General features: G+C 43.8%; 1 protein-coding gene across 2 annotated transcripts; it reads right to left on the bottom strand.

Annotated features, from left to right (window-relative positions):
• Positions 1-1734: 1734 nt before the first annotated feature.
• On the bottom strand, positions 1735-26913 carry Cops7b (COP9 signalosome subunit 7B). Of its 2 annotated transcripts, none has more exons than XM_032901534.1 (7): positions 26730-26913; positions 19531-19708; positions 16035-16110; positions 11520-11608; positions 8755-8957; positions 6787-6892; positions 1735-2948 (listed from the first exon to the last, which is right to left on the bottom strand). In XM_032901534.1, the coding sequence occupies exons 2-7, from the start codon at positions 19690-19692 to the stop codon at positions 2790-2792; spliced, it is 795 nt and encodes a 264-aa protein (XP_032757425.1). In that variant the 5' UTR covers positions 19693-19708; positions 26730-26913; the 3' UTR covers positions 1735-2789. The 2 variants fall into 2 exon arrangements, with proteins under 2 accessions (XP_032757425.1, XP_032757423.1); XM_032901532.1 differs by lacking the exon at positions 26730-26913 and adding an exon at positions 21709-21818.

Below are 26913 nucleotides of genomic sequence, written 5' to 3'. Positions count from 1 at the left end.
TGTAATGTGTTCGCCACCCTAAAGGTTTGGTCCTTGTGGTTTGGTCCAGGGTAGTGGGATTGCTATGAGATGGAGCCTGGCTGGTCAGGAAATCTTGTCCCAGGCCCTTCCTTTCATTTTCTCCACAGCTGCCTAGAGATGAGCAGTTCAGCTCCACCATGATGCCCTGCCCTCCACAGCCAGAAACAATGGAGACCAGGAACCATTACTGAAGCTTCCGATCACCTCAACTTTCTGTCATAGAAACAGAAAGCAACTAACACATCCCCACAGAACACTTAAAGCTGGCAGAGAAACACAGGAAAGGCCTGGGGGTGTCAGCGCCTTGGCTGAGAGAGCACTCATCAGTGCTAACTGGTCAGAAAGCCGGAGCCCAATGGTCTCCTTGATGGACGAGAAAAGCAAGAGGAGGAGGAAGGCGGTGCCCAGAGGCAGAGCCTGAGGAGGAGGAGGAGCAGAGAGGAAAGGCAGGAAAGGGTCAAGAAGCCTGCTTGTTCAAAACAGAAAAAGCTGGTGGCTAAAAAGAGACATTGGATCCAGAGACGATCTCCCTGGGATACAAGATTCTTTGTCACATACAGGCACTGGAGATGGACGATGCAGAAATGAAAGAAATGGTGGGTGGAGAAAAATCAGCACAGGGAGAGAAACTGAACTCTTACAGAATCTCCCATCACAGTAAGAACAAAGGAGGTAAGATATAGCTGTTTTCCTGGCCAATGCTCTTGGGTAGATCTCTGGGTTCGAGGCCAGCCTGGTCTAGAGTGAGTTTCAGGACAGCCAGGGCTACACAGAGAAACACTGCCTTGGAAAAAAATAAAATTAACTTGCCAGTTGGAGAAAAGAGGATGAACAGTAACTTGCTCACAGTGTGTCCCTGTCTGGCATCTAGGGAGAGCAGTGGGAAAAATATCTATGAGGCTGGGAGCTGTTCTACATCTCTTAGGGGTTTTGAGAAGTATTTGTTTACCAAACTTACCCAAAGTATATTCTATTGGAAATATCAATACTCACAATGATCGGTAGTGAAATCAATGTGGGCTTGAGCTTCATCCCCAAGATGCCTCCAAGGCCTTAGTAATGAACCTCAGTGAGGATGGAGTGTAGGGAGTGCCACATTTATTTAATAACAGAAGCACTCTTCCACAGAGCATGTGATTGATCTGGGGACTCATCAAACAAACTTAGGGAATCAAACTGAACCTAGAGTTAGGCAGCATGAAAGGAAAACAAGAATTCTTTAACACTGGATCAACCCATTTTACCCATGCACTAAAATAGCATCACATTTCCTGAACCACCAGAACTACTGCCCTCTAAACCCACCAGCTGTACAACCTCACATTCCACAATCGCATACGTCAAATCTACATTTCTCTTTTTCTTTTTTCCTAAAATGTGCTTTTTCAAGCTCAATGAGGTTTAAATCAGTACAGGTCTTCCATCTCCCCTTAGGAAACAAAATACACACACACAGACACAGCCCCCACACACACACACACATACATACATACACACACACAGACACAGCCCCCCCACACACACACACATACACCCACAAACACACACACACACCCCCACACACACCATACACACACATACACACACACACCCCTACCCTCCACCCCAACCACCCACCACCCCCCTACCCCATACTCCCCACGCATATAATCCCCCCACCTACATACACACACACACACCGGCGATTAGACTATAACAAATATTGACACAAAGGGAGAAAAAAGCATGTTGAAATGTATTAGAATCAACCTGTACAAAAAAAAATTAAAATATAACCTGAAACTGTTCAAGTTCAGAAAGTCTAGTCAAGTCCTTTTCTCTGGCCAGGAGTGGAGTATGATGTCATCAGAGGGTTCTGGGTTGCCAGCCAAGGAGGGGTGGGAAGGAGAAAGAAGCAGCAATGGTCCTTCACCAGTCTGAGGGGCTTCGGCACCACCACTCCTACCCCAGGGGCAGCCAGGAGGCATGAAAGATCTTGGGAGAGCAAATGTTGCCAGACAATCCCAGTGGGCAGTGGGCAGCCTAAATGCCAAATCAAGGCTGAGCGGTCAGAGGCAGCAGGAAGAGCAGCCAGCAGAGGACACCAAGCTAGGAGAAACTCCTTCTGCCGCCACAGACCCAAGCACCCCCACTGGTATCAGACACCAGAGGTTAGTCAGCCTAGTGCCCCAACTCGATGAGAGATCCTGGCTGGGCTTAAGAGGCTGAAAACCCAAAGGTTTAGTAAACATAGCCCAGCACCACATCCCTCCATGGCCTGCACTGGCACTGCCAACAGGGGTAAGGCAGGAGAGGGAAACAATGTGGCTACCTGGCTAGAGACACTTGCACCATTGTGGGTACTGTGGTACATGGGGCTGGAGAAGCAAGGCCCCCTCTTCACTCAGAGAGGAGCCACCTCCACAGTCATCCCTCGGGGCTGGGGAAACTGCCTCCAGCTTAGGACCAGCCTGACAAAATGACAGGGGCAAAAGAACAACTGGGAGGGAGGTAGCCCATCCCAGAGACAAGGACCCTGCAGGGAAGCCAGGCAGTGTTGGACCCTGTTAGGATGGCATCCGTTGAGCCCCTGAGTCTGAAGGGAACAACTAGGAAAGGAGGCAAGGGAGGAGCAATCATTTTCCGAAATGGTACCAATGGATGGGGAGGTACTGGTGAGGGGCGGGCAGATCTGGAACTCACTGCAGTTAGAGAGGGGAGGAAATAGGCCCTGGGTGTCCCCTCCCACCTGACCCAGGCCTGCTGAGTGCCAGCTGCCCCAGCCGGCCCTAGTGGCGGCTGGAGACCAGACCTTTCACTTTGGACATCTTCTTAGTGGGTTGCCTCTGCTCAGTATGGGGGGGACACTCCCGTTCAGCCAGCTGCTGCTCCATTTCCTGAGCTGAGGAGGACGCTGTTGCTTTGAGTGTCTTCTTAATGTTGCTAACCTGGAGGGAGAAACAAAACTTGTATGACCTACCTGTTCATACCTGAAACTCACTGAGTCCTGTTCTAAGTATAAGGACCACCCAGAGGAGCCCAAGTCCTCTGCAACAAAATCTGAAATGATATTCAAAAGCCCAGAGGAAGACAAACAGGTTGCTCATGGATAAATGGAAATGAGTTTAGCAAAAACATGGAACTAGGAGCTGGAAAAATGGCTCCAGAGGCCAGAAGAGAGCATTGGTTCCCTGGAGCTTGAGTTATAGGTGGTTAGGAGCCACCCAGGGTGCTGTGAACTGAGTCCTCTGGAAGAGCAGTAAGCTCTCACCTGTGGCAGAGCAACCTCCCCAGCCCACGTTTTGGAGTTTAAGAACTAGTGTTTTGGTACCAGAACTATTTACCGCTGCATGAGTGGGAGCATCCTTCCCTATAAGGGACATGCTCTTCCAGGGAGCTTCCAGATCAAAACAGATGCATGTTTGGTACTGAATCAGTATCATTGTGCAGTCTGACCATCCAGTATCTTAAATGACTTGAACCTCAAATGTTTCAATGTTTTTCAGGTTTTTGTGATAGATTTGGGGATAGATTTTACTGATGTTCAAAAGTTTCTTTAGATTGGAACTGAAGAGACAGCTCAGCAGTTAAAAGCAGTTTTTGATCTTGCAGAGAAACCCAGTTCAGTTCCCAGTACCCACATATGCCAACTCACAACCTCCCATAGTGGGAAGGGATCTGACATCCTCTTCTGGACTCCTCAGGCACCCAATACATGTGGCATAGACTCAAACAGACACATAAATAAAATAAAGTAAGCCAAGCACGCCTTCAATCCCAGCACTTGCAAGGCAGGAGCCGGTGGATTTCTATGAGTTCGAGGCCAGCCTGATGTACAGATTGAATTCCAGGACACCAACACTAAACAGAAAAACCCTGTCTAGAAAAATCAAAAGAAAAAAAAGTAAAAAAATTCTTGTTTAAATGTCTTTAGCCAACCACAGTGGCATATACTGGGAGACAGGGGCAGGAAGCTCTCTGTGAGTTCAGGGCCAGCCTGGTCTACACAGCAAGTTCTAGGCTAGCCAGGACAACATAATGAAACCGTGCTAAATAAATAAATAAGTCGTCTTTTAATAAACGCCAGAACTCTGCTTTTTAAAAAAACAACTAGTAAGCTAAGCGAATAGCACAGTCAGCAAAGTGCTTACCATGCGAGCACAAAGACCTGAACCTGATCTCATACACAATGCCAAGCAAAGAATACATGTATAATCCCAGTGTTTGGTGGCACACAGGCAGATCCCTCCAAGACGACTTGGAGAGGTCCAGGCCAATGAGAGACCCAGTTTCAAAAAAAAGTAGAGTACCAAGGAATGACACCTGAGGTAGTTCTCTGGCATCCACATGAACCTACAGACCCATGCACCCAGACACACACTGAGAGACAGACAGACCACAGACAGAAAGACAGACAATGACAATTAGTGTTTCTGCCAGGTAGTACAGGGTTGAATGTAGATACCCACATCTAGGACCCAGGCAGGTCTAACAGTCAAACCCATTTTAGCTTCAAAGATTTGAAGGTATCTAGTCACACCCCCACCTACCATCCATTTGATAACAAGTATTCCCACAAATGTGTCTTCTTTCACATAAATCTGACCAGGGCCCTTCTGACTTCCTTCCTCAAAGGACTGACCTATAGGCTATTTCTGCCCCAGCTCCCTCACCCAAATTACCTAGGGTTATCTTCAAAGCATAGGGCCCAGAACATTCCAGTGGGCTGCGCCTGTTAACAAACCTGTGCCCTGGCAATATTAGAGACCCTAAGACAAGCAAGGGACACGAGAGCTCCCCAGGGTAGGAAGGTGCCTTTGGGGAGGAGACGGGGAGAAGACAGGGCAGGTATAGGGGACAGACAGGTACGCTGAGAGGTAAGACAGTCCCAGCACTCCAGAGGCTGAGGTGGGAGGGTTGAAAGCCTTGAAGTCTGCTTGGGCCTGGGCTGAATTTTGAAAAATAAGCAAAAGCAAAACAAGCAAACAGAAATCAGGCCCACAGGAAATGCTACAGAGATGGGAGAGATGATAAGAATTGCTCTCTGAGGTACCCAGGAGACATGGTTTTAGCACACTGTAACAGCTTAATTCCTGAGGGATTTTCTACACAATAAAAAAAAAATAACACTCTTGTTCTATTACCGAAGTGGGGTGGAACACAGCCTATTTTGTGAATGTGTAACAATAGCTATATATTAACATCCCACAAAACACCAGACACAGGCACATTCAAATATAAAGAAAAATCGATTCCAAAAGCAAATGTAATGAAAGGGGCTTTGTGGTGCTGCAAGCCATCATTCCCTTCCCTCCAGATACCTGCTCAGAGGCACAGCCAAGCCTGGGAAGGCTATGTATTATGTCTCCCCAGGTACATGCAACGATACTTAAATAATGTTTCTCTATAAAAGGCTAATACGAGAGAATTCTCAGGCAGTTTGTCATAGGGCTGACTGAACTCAGAGGGAGGCTCTGGAAGGCACAACTCACCAGAAAATTGTTGTTCTGAGACTTGGAAGGAAAACATCAAGTTTCTCCCCTCCGAGAACAACAATGTAATTTAAAGACAAATGGGGAAAAAAATGTATCTTACTTATTCAACTGAGAAAATGGCTATAATGTGGGCCAAGCATAACAGAAGCAACAACACAGGAGGGTATGACAATCACCTCTGGAGAGATGCATTGTGCTCAGGTGAGCATGCAGTAAACCCTCAAGTACGGCAGGGACATGAGCACCTGTTCGTGGTTCCACAATGACAAAGCCCTGAATCCTGCCCTCTCTGCCTACATCAGTCTGTTCTACGTTTTCTAGAGGGCCAGTAGGTGATGTATTATTTTAACTGGTATGACAGGGGTGACCTGTCCCTTTCCTCACATTTCAAATTTTAATAGTTTTTGATACTTTATTTAAGTGTATGTGTGTTTGCCTGAATGTACATCTGTGTACATGTGCATGTAAGAGCCCATGGAGGCCAGAAGGTGGTGCTGGACCCTGGAAACTGGAGTTTCAGGTGGTTGTGAGCTGCCTGAGAGCCAAACCTAAGTCCTCTGTAAAAGCAGTAAGTCCGCTTCGCCGCTGAGCCATCTCTCCAGTTCCCTTCTATTTTTAAAACACAGCACCAACATTTCTTTCCCTCAGCAGCTGCAACACAGTACGCACACTGAAGATGCATGCATCCTACACTCTCAGCCCGCTCGTTCTCTGTAAACTCCAGTACTAACTGCATCCTACACTCTCAGCCCACTCGTTCTCTGTAAACTCCAGTACTAACTGCATTCTACACTCTCAGCCTGCTCGTTCTCTGGTAAACTCCAGTACTAACTGCATCCTACACTCTCGGCCCGCTCGTTCTCTGTAAACTCCAGTACTAACTGCATTCTACACTCTCAGCCCGCTCGTTCTCTGTAAACTCCAGTACTAACTGCATTCTACACTCTCAGCCTGCTCGTTCTCTGTAAACTCCAGAACTAACTGCATTCTACACTCTCAGCCCGCTCGTTCTCTGTAAACTCCAGTACTAACTGCATTCTACACTCTCAGCCTGCTCGTTCTCTGTAAACTCCAGTACTAACTGCATCCTACACTCTCAGCCTGCTCGTTCTCTGGTAAACTCCAGTACTAACTGCATTCTACACTCTCAGCCCGCTCGTTCTCTGTAAACTCCAGTACTAACCCCGAGGCGTGTTTACCTGGTAAATTTACAGCAAAGCGAGACAAAGACGCTGCAAGCTAATTCCTAGGCCACCCTAAGGAGGGGAACAAATGCTCCGTTTCTAGTTACCTCGGCTTCCACCTGCTGCTGAGTCCGGTGGTGGTTCTCTTTGTACTGGTTGGCTCTCAGAACTTGCTGCTCAATGCCCAGGAGAACTGCCTCACAGCCGTCACACCTGCAACAGAAAACCCAGCCCTGAGCTACAGTGAGGTGGAAGCAGGCTCCTGCAGGCTCCTGCAGGCTCCTGCAGGCTCCTGCAGGCTCAGGAATCTCCCTCTCAGATCCTTCCAGCACTTTATGGGACTTCCTCTGCCAGGTGGTCATGTCAGTCCCCTCCCTCCTTCCAAACCAAGTCATCTAAATATGGAACACAGGCCAAGGACACAGCAGCTGCAGATTGTGGGCAATTTCTTGGAATACAGCTCTAATTTCCATCCTTGCAGTCCATAAGAAACACTTTTACAGACTAAGACCGAAGGAGGGACTAACTACAAGTAACACAGACTTGATCCCTTTCTACAAAAGAAAAAGTAAATGTTCTATTTTACAGATTGCCTTTTCCTCGGAATTTGAAGTTATTTCCTAGTTAACAAGCACTTCTCACTGGGCTTAGTGACACACGCCTTTAATCCCGGCACTCAGGAAGCAGAGGCAGATATGCAGACAGATCTCTTGAGTTCACAGCTAGCCTACAAACCAGCCAGACACCAGCCAGGTCTACAAAATGAAATCCTGTCTCAAAAAATAAGTTTTTGAAAAGCAATATAATGAAAATTTACACACTGTCCACTACTATTCAATATGTCCAATATTTTGCTGTGTTTTTACTTTCCAGTCCCCTTCTAACATATAAGTAGGAGCTCTGAGACTCTCTTCTGGTGGCTGAAGAGATGGCTCAGTGGTTAGAATGTTTGTTGCTCTTATACAGGACCCAAGTTCAGCTTCCGACACCCACACACTAGCTCACGATCACCCATAACTCCAGTTCCAGGGACTCTGATGCCCTCCTCTGACCCCTGTGGGCACTAGATAAACACACAGTGCACTTCTATACATGTAAGCAAGATGCTTATTTTATATATGTATGTATTATATTTTTTTATGTATACAAAATCTGGGTGTAGTGGTACTTGGAAGGCAGTTGGACAAATCTTGACTTTGAGGCAAACCTAGAATGCATAGTTATAGTTAGTTCTAGGCAAGCCTGGGTTAGAGAACAAGGCCTGTTTCGAGAAAAAACAACAACAAAGGCAAGTGTCCCTAATTCTCAGCACAAAGCTGCCCAGTCTGCTGAATGCCATGCAGCACGCCATAGGGCCATGTGGGAACAATCTCCCCACTCTCAATAATGCTCTCCCTCAAAGCTTCCTCACACTTCCCTAAGCTCTGGTTTCATAGCCCCAAATCACTTACATAGCTCATTAAATCCTTACAGAACACGTAACCACTTTTGCAAGCATCAAATCCCACTAAAATAATATACTAAAAAGTCTCCGTTCTTTTTACTAAATTCATTTATTCATTGGACGGGAGGATAAGGAGATATGTTTAGAAGCTGCGATTTGGTGCCACACAGCCAGAATGCAGAGACTCGACCTGTAACTCCACCTGAACATTTTTTTTTTTAAAGATTTATTCATTTATTATATATAAGTACACTGTAGCTGTCTTCAGACACACCAGAAGAGGGCATCAGATCTCTTTACAGATGGTTGTGAGCCACCATGTGGTTGCTGAGAATTGAACTCAGGACCTCTGGAAGAGTAGTCGGGTGCTCTTAACCGCTGAGCCATCTCTCCAGCCCCCACATGAACATTTTACAGCCCAGCTACATTTAAAGTCAACTTCACAAGGCAGGCACCAGGAACCCTTCCAGGTTTCCTAATGCCACACAGATGTAACCACCAATGCAGCCCCAGTCTGTCTCAGTGTCCAAAGACCCCAGCTTGGACTACCTCAAGCTCACTTCTCAAGATCACAGTGCTGCAGAGAGGCCCAAAGGACATACTAGACACTCCCTCCATCTCCCAGTCTCACCATTCATGCAAGGTCTTGACAATATTATTGATATCTTTCTTCTGGATGTCACGGCCAATGCAGAAATCCACTTCCAGGAGCTGGTTTCGCTGGTCCAGCTTGCCCTGGATGATGTCAGTGTAGACAGCCTCAATGATAAGGTCTTCTAGTTCCCGGAGATTCCTCATCTCCAGGTCCTTCAGCAGCACAGAGTAGGGGATACACTGTGGATAGGTCATATGACAGTTCTAAAACCACTTGGCAAGCATTGAAAAAAGAAATCCAAGTATTACCCACACAGGCAAGAACTGTCTCTCTGTGCTTAAGCAATGCAGACTAGTGGTAATCACCAATATCTGAGATAAAAAGAGACAGGTAAACTGTGGAACCTATGACACCCAACAAGATCCCACAGCACCAAAGGAGGTAACTTTCTAGTCTCAAGTCCTAGACTTCACCCAGCTCTCAGCTGCCACACCCACACTCTTACAGATAGATGTTAAACATTCTTCCACAGGAAAGAGAAATACTCAGTATGTGCTACACTGCCACCTTCTGGACTTCACATAAAATGCTGAACTGTGAATTGTTCAAGCCTCAAACACTAACACTGAATAGTTTACCCAGAAGAGGCATGGCAAAACAAAACAGAACGAACGAACGAACGAACACACACACACACACACATACACACACAACAACAACAACAACAACAACCACCACCACCAATCACAGGTTATCCTGAAGTTTGTGCTTGTTTCTCAAACCTTTGCGACCAATATCAAATCTCCAACAACAGCCCTGAACCAATGACTAACAAGAACAGAGCATTATTAAACCTACATTCTACAAACCCTGAGCTGTCAGTTCTAGTTTAGAAATAAACTGACTATGTAAACAGAAGCACAGGAAAGAACGTGAGCACAGAGGGGAGCAGAGGAAAACAGCAATTTCAAGGGTGGTAGGTGAGTATTAAACGATAACAAAACAAAAGAACAAAACAATCTTCCTACTCTACCAAGATTGAGAAGACCATGATTAGAAAGAGAAAAAGGGGGGTTGGGGATTTAGCTCAGTGGTAGAGCACTTGCCTAACAAGTGCAAGGCCCTGGGTTCAGTCCCCAGCTCCGGAAAAAAAAAAAAAAAAAAAAGAAAGAGAAAAAGGTCCTGGTCTTCCCATTCCCCAAGAAAATAGGGTTGATTCAGACCACGGGTGCAGCACAGTGGTGGCGCTCCACACAAGTACACGTGAGGCACTGAGTTCCAATCCCCAAGTTTAATCTCCAGAACAAGCAAGAGGGAGGAAAGGAGGAAAAGAGGGAGAAAGGAACTTCCCACCTGAAATTCTTGGTGACAACCAGAAATTTTTGATTAGATCAGGTAACAGTATATTAGCAACTAAAAATCAAGGAACAAACATACAACTCTTTTTTTTTTCTTCTTTTTCTTTTTTTCGGAGCTGGGGACCGAACCCAGGGCCTTGCGTTTGCTAGGCAAGCGCTCTACCACTGAGCTAAATCCCCAACCCAAACATACAACTCTTAATCACAGAGAGATGCAAACTTTTTAAAGGCATATTCTCATAAAAACAGACACAGGTAAGGAAGAAGTGAAGCCAAACCAACTACGAATCAGTGGAGTCTGGCCCCTCTCTGTTAAAAGCTGTAAGCTACTGGCTGAAGGCTTCTTCCAAATCAGCTGGGCTCAGAACCTGCAGGTGTGTTGCGGGAATCTTACACATTAGGGCCTAATGTTAGCATATGAAATTAAATAAAAACGAAGTGAGCAGATGAGGCCAAAAAAAAAAAAAAAAAAAAATACAATTAACCCTGAAAAATCACAAAGATTAGAAAGTTACCTTCCTGGGCTAGAGGTTGTGGCTCAGGGATAAAGGGTATTTCTCCAACAAGTACAAGCCTGGAGTTCAATCCCCCATATCACAAATAAGTAAAAGTCCACCCGACCCAACGCAGCGCGTCTTTCCTCCTACTTGAGTATAATTACTTGTGCACTAGGGGATTCTGGAAGTTGCTAACCAGCTGAAAGAAGCCTTACTTCTCACAGGTGTGGTGTGATACACCTGCAACCCTCATGTGGGAGGCTGAGGTAGGTCGGCCATGACTGTGAGGTCAACCTGTGCTACACAGTGAGTTAGAATAGTCTGTGAATACATAGAGTCTGTATCGCCATAACAAAAACAGTCAAAAGGAGACCCTGGCTGCATGTATGAAGATATATGGACTTAACTCTGTAGACCAGCCTGGCCTCAAACTTACAGGGTCCACCTGCTTCTGCCTCCTGAGTGCTGGGATGAAAGGTGTGCGCCACCACAACCAGGTAAAAAGATGCATCTTTAAAAACCATTGAATCAGAAACTTTGTTTCGGGCTGGAGAGATGGCTCACAACCAACCATTTGCAAAGGGCACCCGATGCCCTCTTCTGGTGTGTCTGAAGACAGCCACAGCAACAGTATACCCATATACATGAAATACATCTTTTTTATTCTTTTAAGCATTTAAATAGCAGGCCCCTCTAATATGGCAAAGTGCTTTCCCGGCATGAAGTTCCTCAGCATGCCAGAACAGAGACTGCTGAATCAATCAATCACTGCTGGGCTTTCTTTCCCAAAACGGAATGGGGAGTGACTGTCCACACATTTTAATTACTTCTATCTGCCAAGTACATTTCAAGCACTTTGGAGAAGACAAGTTACACGTTCTTTCCTTGATGCCGACGAGACACCTGAGCTACGTTCAGAGAAGACAAGAAAGGTTTGAAACAGTACCTTCATTCTTGATGCCAAACTCACGATGGTAAGATGCTTCAGCTTGTTCTGCTGGGCTGCACTCAGTTCTGGCAGGCTCTCCTTGTTGGCTGCTCAGTCCCACCCACCACAAAAATCAAGACACAAAATAAAATTAGGATTTATTTTTATGATAAACGCGACTCCCCCACGAATCTACTACTAGATCACTGTCGTGACTGTGCACCTGCTCACTGGACCACCCTCCATCAGCAGCCCTGCCCTCTCTGGAAGACCGGATGCTTCCAGAAAGCAGAGTTTAGTGTCAAAGCAAGGCAAACAAAACAACACGGCCAACTATCTTAATGGGATACTGTTGGTGTCCCTTGTGAAGCTCAATTAAGTTCAGCATACCTCATTGAGCATGGTGGGTGCAGTGCACACATGTTATACAGGAATCAAGGATGAATAAGACTCTGGGCTTTGGGCTGGAGAGATGGCTCAGGGGTTAGGAGCACTGACTGCTCTTCCAGAGGTCCTGAGTTCAATTCCCAGCAACCACATGGTGGCTCACAACCATCTGTAATGAGATCTGATGTACTCTCCTGGTGTGTCTGAAGACAGTTACAGTGTACTCATATAGAATAAATAAATCTTTTTAAAAAAAAAAAAAGACTCTGGGCTTTGACAGGGGCTGTACCACACAACTCCAAGAGCACCCACTAAGTGGAGTGACACAAGTTGATAATCATAGGCCTGTCATCAGGGCTGGTTTGGTTTGAATACTTGTTGCTAAAGGGGTTGACAAAGGGTCTTATGTACTACAGGGTGACCTTGAACTCCTCATCCATCTGCTTTTCCTCTGCCTCTCAAATGCTAGAATTAAAGGTGTAACCCACCATGCCCAGCCTCAATCTTACAATCAGATGTTGTAATAGCTATAAATGCAAAGGTAAAACTACCAGAACAGACAGGTAGAGGGCAAGGAAGACAAAAAGAAAAGGGCGAAAGGAAGAAAAAAAAGAAAAAGGGACAGAAAAAAGAGAGCAAATAAACAAAATCTCAATTGGCAGATACAAAAAAACAAAAAGGATTCATGGAAGAAGAGCTTGAGATGAACCCTGAGGATGAGCAAAATTTTCAGTGCTGGCATCAGTGATCACAGGATAACCATAACCATAACTCCTACATACACATGCAGCTCACCTACACTGCTACTCACCATACAGATCTCAAGTGTCCTCAACCTCTTAACCATAATTCTGGACTCCAAAAACCTCGATTTGTCTGTTTATTGTTCAAGACGGTGTCTTTGAGTAGCCCTGGCTGTCCTGGAACTCATTCTACAGATCAGAAAGGCTTTGAACCCTGAGATCCACCTGGGTGTGGTGGCACTTGGGAAGCAGAGTGGGGCAAATCTGAATTTAAGGCAAGTAAGCTAGAGAACAAGACCATCTCAAAACAAAACAAACAAATTTCCCAATTGCTCTGCACAAAGCTGCCACTCTGCCTAATGCCATACAGAATGCCACCAGCCTGTGTGGTAGGCCTGCTTCCCCTAAGTATTATGCTGAAATGCATCAAGTGGCAATTCCTACTTCAAGTGAGGGTAGTTGTTTTTATCCTATTGTGAATATTCACTTGCTTTGTGGAAAAATTATGGCTCTATTTAACTTCAACAATTGCCTGTATCCCATTTGCATGTTACATAGGAAGGTACAGATACCACATTACTTTCTTTAAAAACATCCTTTATTGTTTTCAATCTTGTGGGTTTGTCTATGTGGGCATCTGCACATGTGTACAGGTACCCTCAGAGGCCAGAAGCATTAGACTCCAGCATTAGACTGGAGTTATAGACGGTATTGAGCTGCCTGATGTGGTTCTGGGAACTGAACTCCAGTCCTTTGCAAAAGCAGCATGTATCTGCTATCTCTCCAGCCCCATGTTACCTTTGAAAGTCCTCAAAATTCTAAATTCTGAAAATATTTAGCCTAAAGAGAGACTTGTATAATTACTCTCACTTTACAGATAGGGAAACTGAGGTACACATGATCATTTAATCTGCACAACAACTAGTATAAGCAGAGCTAGACTCTTAACACAGGCAGACTCTGCCTCCAGACTGCAAAACAAAGACCAGGGCAAAGAAACGTCATGTACCCGGAAGTGGCAAACTGTCCACTCTGACAGCAACCCAGATTGTGTGAGATAGGATGAAATGGCAAGGAAGCAGAAGAGGAAGCCCTGAGGACCAGGCCACTGTTATACTATAAGGCAGGGGGGAGGGGGGGGGAATGAAACTAAGAAAAATGAATTAGAAAGAAAGGTAACATTTGGATATGCGAGTAACTCACTCCCAGTTATTTACTGTTTCTGAATATTTACTATATTTGTGCAGGTGTATACAATGTGAGTGTGAGCACACTCATGCTGTACTGTGCATATGGATGTGGAGGTCAGAGAACAACGTTTCAGAGTCAGTTCCCTGATATCAGATTCAATGTCTTCATCAGAGGAGCTCCATGCAGGAGATGGTGACTAACAGAGAGCCGCAACAGGACAACGTACAGAGGAGAGACTTTGGGGAACCCAACCCTAAAGAGCATGTCTTCATCAAACTCCTTCCCTCAAGGCTCAGGGATCTGTGTAGAAGAGGAGGTAGAAAGACTTTTTTTGTTCTTTTGTTTTTCAAGATAGGTTTTCTCTGTGTAGCCCTGGCTATCCTGGAACTCACCCTGTAGATTAGACTGACCTCAAACTTGGAGATCCCCACAAGTGCTGGGATTAAAGGTGTGCGCCGCCGCTGCCGCCGCCACCAGGAGCAGCAGCAAAGTGGAAAGATTTTTAGAGCCAGAAGTGGTCCTCCAAGGAAACAGTGTCATCCGGATATAACAGAACCAATCCAATAGACAACTGAACTCACAGACTGGGACAGCACACACGAAACCTGCACAGGTTAAAATCCCAGCACAGGGAGGGGAAATGGACACAAGGTCATGCCCCTAAGCAAGAAGTTACTTGTGACTGAAACCTGCTGGGAAAGGGACAATGAGTTTTCTCCAATGGAGGTCACTGGGTATAGTCTATCAACCATCCTGGACAGGTTCCGTGCACAGGAGAAGCAAAGCAACACAGAATGGACTCTGTGGGTTTTGTGAGCGTTTTACTTTGTTTTGATTTTGGTTTTTACTTTGTTTTTGATTTTCATTGTTTTCTTTTTGAGAGAGAGATCAAAACATAAAGTTAAGGGTGTAGATGAGAAGGATCTGGGAGAAGTTGAAGGAAAGAAAAGAATATGATTAAAATATACTGTATGAAAAACTTTAACAAAAACTAAGAGAAGTAAAGACGTTCAAATGGGCTAAGAATGTAGCTCAGCGGTACAGTGTTCTTTAAGAAATAGTAAGGATGAGTAGAGCTATGACGGATCTGTAAGATGAGACACTGGAAGGTGGGGACAGGAGCACACAGAGTTGGAAGTCAGCCTCAGTAACACAGCAAGACTGACTTAGAAGTGATAAACTTTGAAAATATGGACTGGAAATATTTTCTGGCCTGGGAAGGCAAGCTATGAACTGCATACACAATCTAATCACATCTACACAACATGAAACATGAGGATAAGGGGGAACACCTAGTATCATATCCAATAACAACGCCATGGTCTGTTTTATTCCTTTCTAATTTTCTTTGACATGGCCATCTTATTTTGGTAACATTCAAGTTGAGCATGGTAGGTCATCTTTATAATCTCAGCACTCAAAAATAAAGAAAGAAAGCAGAGAAGTTTTGACTTCAAGACCAGCCTATGCTATACATAACCCAGTCAATAAAGCAAAGCAAAACAATAAAAAAAAGGGTGTGTGTGTGTGTGTGTGTGTGTGTGTGTGTGTGTGTGTGTGTGTGTGTGTGTTTACGTAACACAACATGCATTGTAGAGCTCAAGGGACAACCTGCAGGAGTCAGTTCTCTTTCTACCATGTGGATCCCAGGGATTGAACTCAAGTTGTCAGGGAGGCTTCATTTCAAATGGTGCCTGTATCTGCTGAGCCATCTCACCACCACGCCTCAAAACAATAAAGTTCTGATAAAGCTTAAGGCACTGAACTGACAGTGTGGTGAAGTATGCCTTTATTTCCAGCACTTAGGAGGCAGAGGCAGGAACCACTCTGTCAGGTCCATGCTGGCCAGGGCTACATAGTACGACCTGTCTCAATTTTTTAAAACCACCAAATTACTTTGCTAGTTGAGTGCTCTACAAACACTAGTTCTCAAGGCACTAATCTGGGAAATAAACAAGGGCTCTGTTCATAGATGCATGTGTGTGCGCGCGCACGCACATACACTCGCTATTTTACACCCAGTAAATTAAACAGTTATCAGGGAAATCCTTTTATAAAGTTACCTTCAGAGCACAGAAGGTAAAGATACAGTCAAGTCAACACCTGGCTATCCTGCCCACACCCACGCATTATAACCCAAACCCCAACCACCCTAAAAACAGCTCCATCAGTTAAGACAAGTCTTCTTTCTAAAGGATCTTACCCAACTCACCTATGTAATCCGGGTATGTACCATAGGCAAACAGGTTCAGCAACTGCAAATATGCAGCATTAGCTCCTTCTGCAAGCTGAGGGAAGAAACGTTCAGTTCACCACACAACAAATTTCTGCCAACCACAATGATATTCTAATGGAGGACATGTGACCAAATGCCAGAGATGTCATGGCCATTTTTTCTGTATTATTTGATTAGGTAGTCTCTAAGGCTCTTTTCAACTCTGATTCTTGGAGAAAAACTTAAAGGATTATTTAAGTTCAAAAGTGAACCTTCCTTCCTCAGGAAGACATTTTGCACAACATACAAGATGCTCAAGGAGCTTCCCCCCTTCCCTCTCTCCCTGTCCCTTTGCTTTCAGTTCACTCCACCACAAAGAGGCAGTTCAAGTTTTTTTCAGACCTCCCCTGCCTTAGAACAAATACTGATGGCTGGGAGAATCTTGCAGAGCCTGCATTTAGAGCTAGGTTCAGTCCCAGCACTGCATAAACTGGGCATGGTGGCTCATGCCTGTAATTCCTCAGGAGGTGGATACACAAGGATCAGGAGTTCAAAGCCATCCTCAGCTACATACTGAGTTCAAAACCAGCTTAGACTACTTGAAAAGACTCCTGTCTCTAACAAGAAAACAAGTGTGTGATCCTGACTATATACCAACTCTATATGATTTTTGCTTATTTGTTTTATTGTTGTTACAGAATGCGTGTATATGTGTATGTGTGCTCCTGTATGTAGTGAACATGTGTAGAAGAGTCACAGACAACTCTGTGAAGTCCGTTTTCTTCTTCCACCTTTATGAAGGTTCTCTGAAGATCAAACTCTGGTCATCGAGCTGATATGGCACCTTTAGTCTCTCAGCCTTCTTGTCAACCCTAAACTTAATATGTTAACACCTACTATCAATCACATCTGAACAAACTGTATGGCTAGTTCCAAGTTTTGGTACTATATATGAACTATAAAACCTGGAAATATTAGCACAATGTAAGGTGTGACAGAAAAGCAATACTGTAACAGAATTATCAGCCTGAGTCAAATAAAAATGTTCATTAAATTACTTCTTTGATACTGATGAAAAAGACATCAATAGGAAAAAATTCAAAGAGCAACTGAGTCACACTACACAGGCCAGTAATCCCTGCTACTTGTGAAGCCATGGAATCCCTAGCCCAAGTCCAGTCTGAGCTACAGAAGAGGCACAAAACCAGCTTGGGAAACTTAGAAAGACCCTGTCTCAAAATAAAAGTACAAAGAGGGCTTAGACATAGTTCAGTGGAATAGCACCTGCTTGGCATACAGAAGACCGTGCGTTCAATCCTCAGTAACACATACACACAACTCTTCTTCCAACTTACCAAACTTCATAAAGAAAATAGGAACAACATGTTCAATTTTAGCTATCTTTAAAAAGTCCCAATAACTAAACCCATAATTTCAGAACACTGAAAAGCAACTAGCTTATTCCTCACTCAAAACAGGAAAAACAAACTGCACACAGATAAAGGTGATTGGCTAAGCACCAGTCAACACCAATGCGAGTTGTGTTAGCATCCTTATATACCTCAAGCTTCCCTCCCAAGTTAGCGTGAGCTTCCCTCGAGTCCTGGGATCAGAGTGAAAGGTTTCAGTAGACCACTGAGGCCAGCCCCCACTTTTCACACAGATAATTACAGTTAGCTGGAGTGGACTATTTTCTCTCGTGTAAACACTGCACAGTTCTCTGGCTGCCTAAGTCAGGAAGGCCTTGCCAGCTTGCTTTCATCCACTTCCTTTTAGCCAATCTTCAACAATCACAAACACTACTCAGCATGTTGTGTTCATCCAGACTTTTCTCGCGTCTGAAGAAATACTGATTATCTTTTCTGATGGAAAATGAGCCTCACCAAGCACAGTGGCACACTGTGCTGTAATCCCAGCAGATGGTAGGCGGCGGCAGGAGAAACAGGATCAAAGCCAACCTAGGAAACATGAGACTCAATCTCGAAAAAAAAAAGCCTAATTCATAAATTTTCCCCAAAGGATTACTGAATTTTTCCTGAAAGTCTGCTATGAGTCAGGTTCCTCAGCTCAAAGAAATAATGGCAAGTACAGCAGGCCTCACCACCACAGGCCTCCGTGCAACAAGCAGGCGTGAAACTGAATTAAAAACTTACAATTAACAAAATAAAGATCAGGGGGCCGGAGGGATGGCTCAGTGAGCACCGACTGCTCTTCCAGAGTCCTGAGTTCAATTCCCAGCAACCGCCTGGTGGCTCACAACCATCTGTAATGAGATCTGGCACCCTTTTCTGGTGTGTCTGAAGACAGTGACAGTGTACTCATATACATAAAACAAATCTTTAAAAATAAAAATAATAAAAATAAAAATAAATGAAATGAAAATCAGGCTGACTGAGAATGTGGCTCACTGGTACAGTGCTTGCCTACCATGTGTGCATGAAGCCCCAGGTTCAATCAGCAACACCTAATAAAGCCAGGTGTGGTAGTTTTAATCCTATAGTCCTATAATCCATGCCTATAATCCTAGAACTGGAAAGACAGGAAGACTGAAGTTTGACGTCATTTTCAGCTACATACTAAGCTTAAGGCCACAACACAGACAAGATCCTGTCCCCACCTGTCCCCAGACCCCAAAATTTTTAAGTGCCTCCATTCCCATCTTTGGGCATCATAAGAAGATGAGCTATGTTATGTGTAAGGTGGTCACAGGAACTCTAGTTTCCCAATCAAGAGAAATAAGCAGACATACATACAAGTACTGAGCCCATTAACCTGAGCCCACACCTCAGGTTAAAACTGGCTGAGAATGATGATGGCAATCATGTCATTGTAGCTATGAAGGTGAACCACCCAACAGATGCCAACCACATCCTAAATGCAGACCAAGAACACCAGGGCAGCATCTACAGATGACTTAAGAAAACCTGGGCCTACATCAGTGGATAGTGGTCAAGCATACAGACAGTACCATCCTATACAGACAGAAGCCTGTGATGGCAAAAGGAAGAGAGCCTGTCCCACCAATACACTGAAATCACCTGAGAACTCCCTCCAGTGCATATATATGTCTGCAATCTTCTCAAAACAAATAAAGAAAACTCAAGTGTCTAAAGTGACAAGCCAGGTCGAGAAGCATACATAAATTGCTTTGCATCTCTTTGTTCCACCTGGTTACCAATGTACAATGACCAAAAGCTGACTGTAACATCAAACACTTAGAACATTATTTTGTATCAAGATCATTCAGACTTTCCTACTATCTTTGGGACAGCTAACAACTCCATGTAATTGATCCAAGTTCAAGGGGAACACTGAATAAAAGAACTCTAAGACATTATCCTTGATCTCCTCCCCTGGCCCACCAATCCCCATCTATCCATTTACAGGATACTAAACAAATCCACAAGGCTTCAGTGTTGAAATTCACTGGAAACCTGGAGAATCAAAAGCTGCTAGCATAGAGAAGATAGAGGAAACTGAAAACTATTCTTACCTCCTGAACATTGGCCAACTCCAGTAGTTCTCCAAAAACATAAACTCCAGGAGCCTCCAGTACCTGGCTTATGAGAGTGGTGAGGGCTGAGCCGCTGGTGCCTTTGGCTAATAAAATAAACTGCTCCAAGAGGTTACTTGAGGGTTTCTGTTCACCTGCCATTCTCTGGTCTTGAGATCTGTCCAAAAGGAAAATCGGTCAGTCATCTACTACCTTCTCCTTTCTAAAGTGTGAATTTAAGCTGGTTCAGACACAAGGACACTTTAACCTCAAAATCTTAACAAAAATAAATAAAATAAATAAAAAAAACAAAAAAACAACAAACAAACAAACAAAAAACTCCTGAATTGAGATACAATAGCCACTTTGTGAAATAGACAGAATTCAACCTGGAGTTAAAGATATTCTGTCCTGAATTCTAAAATATACTCCCCTATCTGTCACCTCAGAAGTATCACCTTCTAAGTCCATAAAGCTGGCCAGGACACAAAGGAGTTTCTTTATGTATATTGTGTATCTATGTCACTTGCAGGGTTGGGTTAAGGGACAAGGAATACTGCCCATGCACAGAGGCAATTTTTGTGTCATTAGAATTCCACCTACAGACAAGCACACATCAGAAACAGAGTGAAGACAAGAGCCACACTTCATTTAATCAAAAACTCCATCTTGAAGGCTCCACAATAAAGAGATGCTTAGCAGATTATACAAGGCACTAGGTTGCCCAGTAATGAAATTAAACATCATTTCAGCAAAGGAAAATGGTAAAACTGTTTACAAATGTAGGCAATTACAATTCAAATCTAGAAAATAATTCTGTTTAAGTCAGGAAATGCATCTATTTGAACTTCTGATAATTCAGACATTTTAACATGACTCCAAAACTTGTACAAAATCGTCATAACAGGATATAAGGAAATAATACAGATATTGTCTTATAATTAATTTTATCTATGAGGGCATTTTGTCTGCATGTATATACACGTTTGTACTGGTGCCTAAGGAAGCCAGAGAGGGCGTCAGGTCCCCAGATACTGGAGTTACAGATGGTTGCAACTATCATGTGGGTGTTAGGAATCAAACTCGGATCGCTTCTCGGCCTTTTGGCTAAGATCAAGTGTAGGAATCAAACTCGGGTCCTTTAGAAGAGTAGCCCATGCTCTTAACTGCAGAACCATCTCTCCAATCCCCCACGCAGGTATTGTACTATCATCTTCAAGATATTAGGTACAGAAGAGTTGCTAAGTTGTGTAATACAAATAAATGCTGAATGTGTATGGACTCTAAAAGAATCCCACATAAGAGCTGTCTTCCAAAACTGATAAGACACTGAAGAGTATGACAAAATGAAAGAAAAGGGGTGTGTGAGTGAATGAGGCAAAAAAAAAAAAAATTGTCAAAGAATAGTTTGGTGCAAAAGACACTGTTTTCCTGTGGAGTTGTGCACAGCCCTTTCAGGATATTAGGAAAAGTTAAGTATATTGCCTCACTTACGGTTACTTAAGAAGGTCCTGTCAGAAACAGAAAAAATGAAGTGCTAGAAAACAAAGGGTTCTGTGGGGGATAAAAATAAAGCTGAGGAATAGGAGGAGGAGGAAAAGAGAGATAGACAGGTGAGGAGAAGACAGGAGAAAAGACTAAGTTAGAAAAGGAGGAATAAAACCTGGTCTCCCACCCCAAGCAGACACAACTAAAAAGACAGATGTGATTCTCGGCCAAGATACTAAGCAGAAGAAGCAGGGTGGGAAGGAGATGCGGATGAGATGGGGAGAAGATCTCAACTTCAAGAGCAAAGCATGTGGCGATAAAGAGTGGATAGAATAAGATGACGATCAACTATTTTTTCTGAAATGGGAGGCTCCTCAAGGAGATGGGTAGGGACGGCGTGGAGATGAATTCCCATCTCCGGAGGACGCTATTCTGAAGGACCAAAAAGGGTCAAAGGAGCTAGCCTCTACCGGAAGGGGCAGGCCGTGGGCTGCCAACTCGTGGAATGTGACAGTAGCCAGCTAGAGTGGATGTCGGGACTGGTGGTCACCAGCACAGAGTAAGGAGCCTCCAGTCGTACTGCAACGGGGGCGGGGCGGCGTGGCCATCTGCTTTCTTAGGAACGCTTGCCGGAACGAAGCTGGAAGTCCAGCCAAGACCAGCGCGGCCTGCCCTCTTGCCCTCCCCTACCTGTCCCCGCCGACTCTCTGTTCTCTTCGCCGATGTCTCGGCCTCCCAGAGCCTGCCTGCAGGTTGTCAAGCTTCCATGATCGGCCCGGCGTCCCGCACTTTTCTGTCTCCGCCGACCCGTCACTGGTGCTGTTCCCCCGGAAGCCTCCCACTGCTGCATTCAAGTTCCGCCTACAAAATGTTCCCGCTCTGCTTTCGCCACGTCCCACTTAAATTGAGGCTGAGGAGGGAAAAGGTCCCCTCAAGGTTGCAGCCCCGAAACTGGGAGGCAAGGCAAGTAAAACTGGAGGCCTGAAGAAAGGAATGTGCCCCAGTTGATTCTAGGGCCCAAATAGCCATCATCATCACTAAACAAAAACCCACCCCTTTGGCTGCACTTTCCCTACAAGTGTGCCCTCAGGCAACTACGGCTCCCTTGGGCTTCTGAAAAACAGTAAGCGTAAAGACAACACTACTCAGTGAACTACTTTTCTATGTAACAGGTGTCCATATATTCATCTTGTCAGGTTCTTATAAAACTATGACCTGTATAAAATAGTCTCAGTTTCCAGGTATGCTAACTAAGGCTAACAGTCTAAGTCAATAAGTGGCAATGTTAGAATCCAGGCTCTCTGAAGCCAAAGATGATATTATTAAGCACTATTCTGTAACTGTATATACAGGTGGAGGCTGGAGAGATGGCTCAGCAGTTAAGAGCCTGGACAGCCCACAGAGGACTTGGGTTATGTTCTCAGCAGCCAGAGGGCAGCTCAGACTCATCTGGAAGTCCGGTTTCAGAGAAATTCAATGCTGCCTTCTGACCCCCTCATACATAGCATTCACATGATGCACACACATACATACACTCAAGCACACACATACACATTAAAAATAAGTACATCTTTCTTTAAATTTTTAAGCAGTTGTTGGGCCTAGAGAAGTGGCTCAGAAGTTAAGAGCATTCAGAGAACCTGAGTTTGATTCACAGCACCCACATGGTGGCTTTCAACTGTCCGTAAATCTAGTTCCAGGGGATCCAACACCATCTTTCTGACTTTCTGGCACCATACACATATGTACACAAACATACATGCAGGCAAACACGCATATACATAAAAATTTCTTAATTAAAAAAAATTAAGCAGTTGAGTTGGGCCAACAATGGTTCGGTAAGCAAAATGTCTTTCATGGCATTGCATCTGTACCCTGGGAAGATAGCAAAGAGCTGCTAAGAATTTAAATAATTAAGCAGATTTCTTCAGAGTGTATGCCACAGGCTTTAAGATCCTGAAGACATGGGAAAAGGCCTTTTTACTTAAAATGAAGGAGACTAGCATTAAACAATTCATTTTTTTTTTAATTAGCATCTAGGGGCTGTAGTGAAAGCGCTGGCTGCTCTTCTAGAATACCTAGGTTCAAATCCCAGCACCCACATAGCAGCTCACAACATCTGTAACTCCAGTTCCAGGAAATCTGGGACCTTCTTCTGGCCTCTCCAGACACCAGACATGCACATGGTGACAGTCATACGTGCAAGCAAAGCGTGTGTACGCATGAAATAAATAAGTATTTAAATAACATCTCTTAGGCCAAGTGGTGGTGTACACATCTTTAATCCCAGGACTTGGAAGGCAGACACAGGCAGGATTTCTCTACTCTCCCTCCTCCCAGCTGTTTACAAAAATGAAAAAAAACAAAACAACGTCCTTCTCTATTTTCCTGTAAAAATTCTATTAATCATACACTCAATGGTTCCTTAAATTCAAAGAGAAGAGCAGATTAAGGTTTTTTTTCTTTTTTTCAGGGCTGGGGACCGAACCCAGGGCCTTGCGCTTGCTAGGCAAGTGCTCTACCACTGAACTAAATCCCAAACCCTAAGGTTTTATTAATATATTAAAATTGATCATTTCTGGCCAGGTGCTCACCTTTGAACCCAGCACTTAGGAGGCAGAGACAGGCAGATATGAGTTCGAGGCCAGCCTGGACTGCAGAGTGAGTTCCAGAACTGCCAAGGCTACACAGGGAAACCCTGTCTTGCAAAAAAAACAAAAAGAATAAATAAATAAATAAATAAATAAATAAATAAATAAATAAATAAATAAATAAATAAGCGAAATGGAACTAGAAAGATGGTGCAGCAGTTAAGTTGAACATCTGGGTTCAGTTCCCAGCATGCTCACAGCTGTTTACAACCATCCATAACTCCAGTTCCAAGGTATCTGACACCCTCTTCTGACTTCCAAGAAAACCAAGCACACATAAGGTATACATACACACATGCAAGCATAACTCTCATGTGCATAAAATAAATAAATCTAAAACTTTTTAAGATCTGTACTGGGGATGGGATGTAGTGGCATGGTAAAACCTAGCATAGGCAAGGTTCTGGGTTCCATCCCCAACACTGATGATACAACAACAAAAAAAGATTAATTTCCATTTCAAGAGACACAAGTAAGAGATGAAGACATGCCACACCCTTGGAAAACATATTTGCAACGTATGTCAGAAAAAGGAATCGGTACATAAAGAACTACAAATCAGTAGGAAGACAAACACCAATTTCAAAAAGTGGGCAAAAGACTTAAGCAGGCACGTTGACAAAAAGGCCATTCAAATAGGCAGTTAAGGTGGACAGCATCACAAAAATAGAAATGCATACTGTCTTAGGGTTCTCTAGAGTCACAGAACTCATGGGTCGTCTCTAGATAGTAAGAGAATTGGTTGATGACTTACAGTCTGTAGTCCAACTCTCCAACAATGATCAGCAGCAGCTGTGAATGAAAGTCCAAGGATCTAGGGTGGCTCAGTCCCAAAGGTAGGCAGGCAGGCAAAAAAAGAGACTCTTCCTTCTTCCAATGTCCTTATATAGGTTTCCAGCAGAAGTTGTGTCCCAGATTAAAGGTGTGTACCACCGTGCCTGGATCTGGGACTTGCTTTGTCCCAGATAACCTTGAACTCAGAGATCTCCTTGCCTTAGGCTCCTGGGATTCACCATCACTTTGCCTCAAGATCTCCATACCAAGATCCAGGTCAGAAACTTGTATCTCCCAACCTCAAGATCAGGATCAAAGGTGAGCTTTCCAATTCTGAATTGTAGTTCATTCCAGATACAGTCAAGTTGACAACCAGGAATAGCTACTACACATACGTTAATGAAATATCACATTTATCTAGAATGACTAAAATCAAAAAGACATGACAAATACCCAGGGTTAACGAGAATAAGCAGCAACTAGGACTTCCCAACGCAGCAGGCAAAAGCCTCAGTTCTACCGTCCCTTTGAAAACCTACTATAATATATCTACTATCACTGACCATACATATATTCTACAAGGCTAACAACTCTTTTCCTAGAATCCGTGCAACGTGTCCACAAAAGAAAGCACACAAGAGGAATGCCCACTTCATAATGGGTCTGTTAATAAAACTCAGATCCCCATCAGCTTTCTAAGATATGAACTGTGATTATACACACAACTGAAAAAAATGGTACAAACACATGGCAGACATATATTGTACATACTGCATAATCAAGTGAAATCCACATACAAATTCAAATACAGATAAAATATCTACATTGCCAGAAAACCAGGAATCAGGTTGATTACCTCCAGACCGGAGGATTCATCACTGGCTGGGAAAGGACATAGTGGGTGCTGGGAATGTTCTGCTTCATGATTTGGGTGGTACTGATGGGTGTGTATATCTTCTCTCACCCAATGTTCAACACATCTCATTAACAAAGATTACTCAGGAAATAAAAAATCCTAACGAGGGAAAATCTCGACCTTTAAGTCAGAGGTTCTCGACCTTCCTAATGCTTTTACCCTTTAATACAGTTCTTCACGTTGTGGTGACCCCCAACCATAAAAGTAATTTCATCGCTACTCCGTAACTGTAATGTTTCTACTGTACGAATCATAATGTAAATTATTTTTGGAGGTAGAGGTTTGCCAAAGGGATTTTGGACCCACAGTTTGAGAACCACTGCTTCAAGTTAACGTGCCACTTCCACCATGAAGTTTTGCTAGCTGGCAAAATCACTTCACCAGAATCTCTAAGGCATTCTCCACCTGACTAAAAAGGCCAAGAAGTAATCCTCTGTGGCATTCTGATGCCTTTTCTTTTATGACACTCATCAACTCCATCTTGAATCTCCTTATCTCCCAGAGCAGTTATGTATCTTCCAAATATCAGTGGCACATCTTTCACTGAACTCAGTACCTGATCAAAACCAAACCAAAAACGAGGTTTGCCGAATTACTTGGAAGAAAAACAAACAAACAAACAAACAAAAATGGATGAGTGGTCAAATGGGTGAAGTGGGAACCAGAACAGGAAAAAAGGATTGGGGAAGGACATGGGCATCTCCAAGGAAACAGAGGGTTAAACCAACTTTACCTACTTTCTAAAAAAAAAAAAAAAAAAAAAAAAAAAAAAATCACTGGGGTTGGGATTTAGTCAACTTGAATGTCAAAAAAAAAAAAAAAAAAAAAAAAAAAAAAAAAAAAAAAAAGGAAGTCAAAATAGCAAGATCTATCTAGACAGAAGATAAAGAACTGTCACACTAGCTCCTTTCAGGAAATCCCCCAATAGTCTCTGAGTGTTTCAACACTAGTTGGGAAAACTGTTCATTAGGGAGAAAAACAATCACATTGTCATGCTTCTAAAAATATCACCTCCCTAGAGTAGTGTAGATACTACACGGCAGGTCAGTAGACATACAGCCAGATTTTAACTGTGTCAACTTGCTGTGCTCTGTGGCCAGTCTCTGCCTCACTGGCCTCTATTTCCTCATATTTAAAAACAAAAGATAGAGATTGGATTGACAAATTCTTTTAACTCGACCTGTACTGACATTGAGTATACAATCTTTAGCTCTCCCAGTCCAAAGCAGAAATGTAACATAAACCCTACAAAACAAGTTTAAAAAAAAATGCACCCCAGACTAATAAATTTGCATTATTTGAGGAAGTCATTTTGTTCTATTATGTCTCATGGCTTAATCTGTGGTTTTGTTAGTTGTTTGCAGTCTTACCATGATTTGCAGACTCCTGAGTTCCATGTAAACAGAAGTTAACTGTCGGTGGGCTGTCATGTCTCCGGGGTAAAAGTGGATCTTCCTGCTGGGTTTCAAGTAACAGGATTCAGAAACCAACCCCATAGGAGTCCACATATGCGCACACTGCTCGGCACACTGGAGCCTAAGTTAAAAAGACTGA

The sequence above is a fragment of the Rattus rattus genome, chromosome 4 (genome assembly GCF_011064425.1).
Source record: "Rattus rattus isolate New Zealand chromosome 4, Rrattus_CSIRO_v1, whole genome shotgun sequence".
Taxonomy (NCBI): Eukaryota; Metazoa; Chordata; class Mammalia; order Rodentia; family Muridae; genus Rattus; species Rattus rattus.
The sequence above is the reverse complement of the archived record's forward strand: the minus strand, read 5'-3'. Positions and strand labels throughout refer to the sequence as shown.

Coding starts and splice junctions, on each gene's coding strand:
- Cops7b (XM_032901534.1), bottom strand. CDS start 19,692: ATGGCAGGTGAACAGAAACCCTCAAGTAACCTCTTGGAGCAGTTTATT. Junction 16,111..19,530: donor AGTTGGCCAATGTTCAGGAG/GTAAGAATAGTT, acceptor TTCTTCCCTCAG/CTTGCAGAAGGAGCTAATGC. Junction 2,949..6,786: donor AGCAGCAGGTGGAAGCCGAG/GTAACTAGAAAC, acceptor TTCTCCCTCCAG/GTTAGCAACATTAAGAAGAC.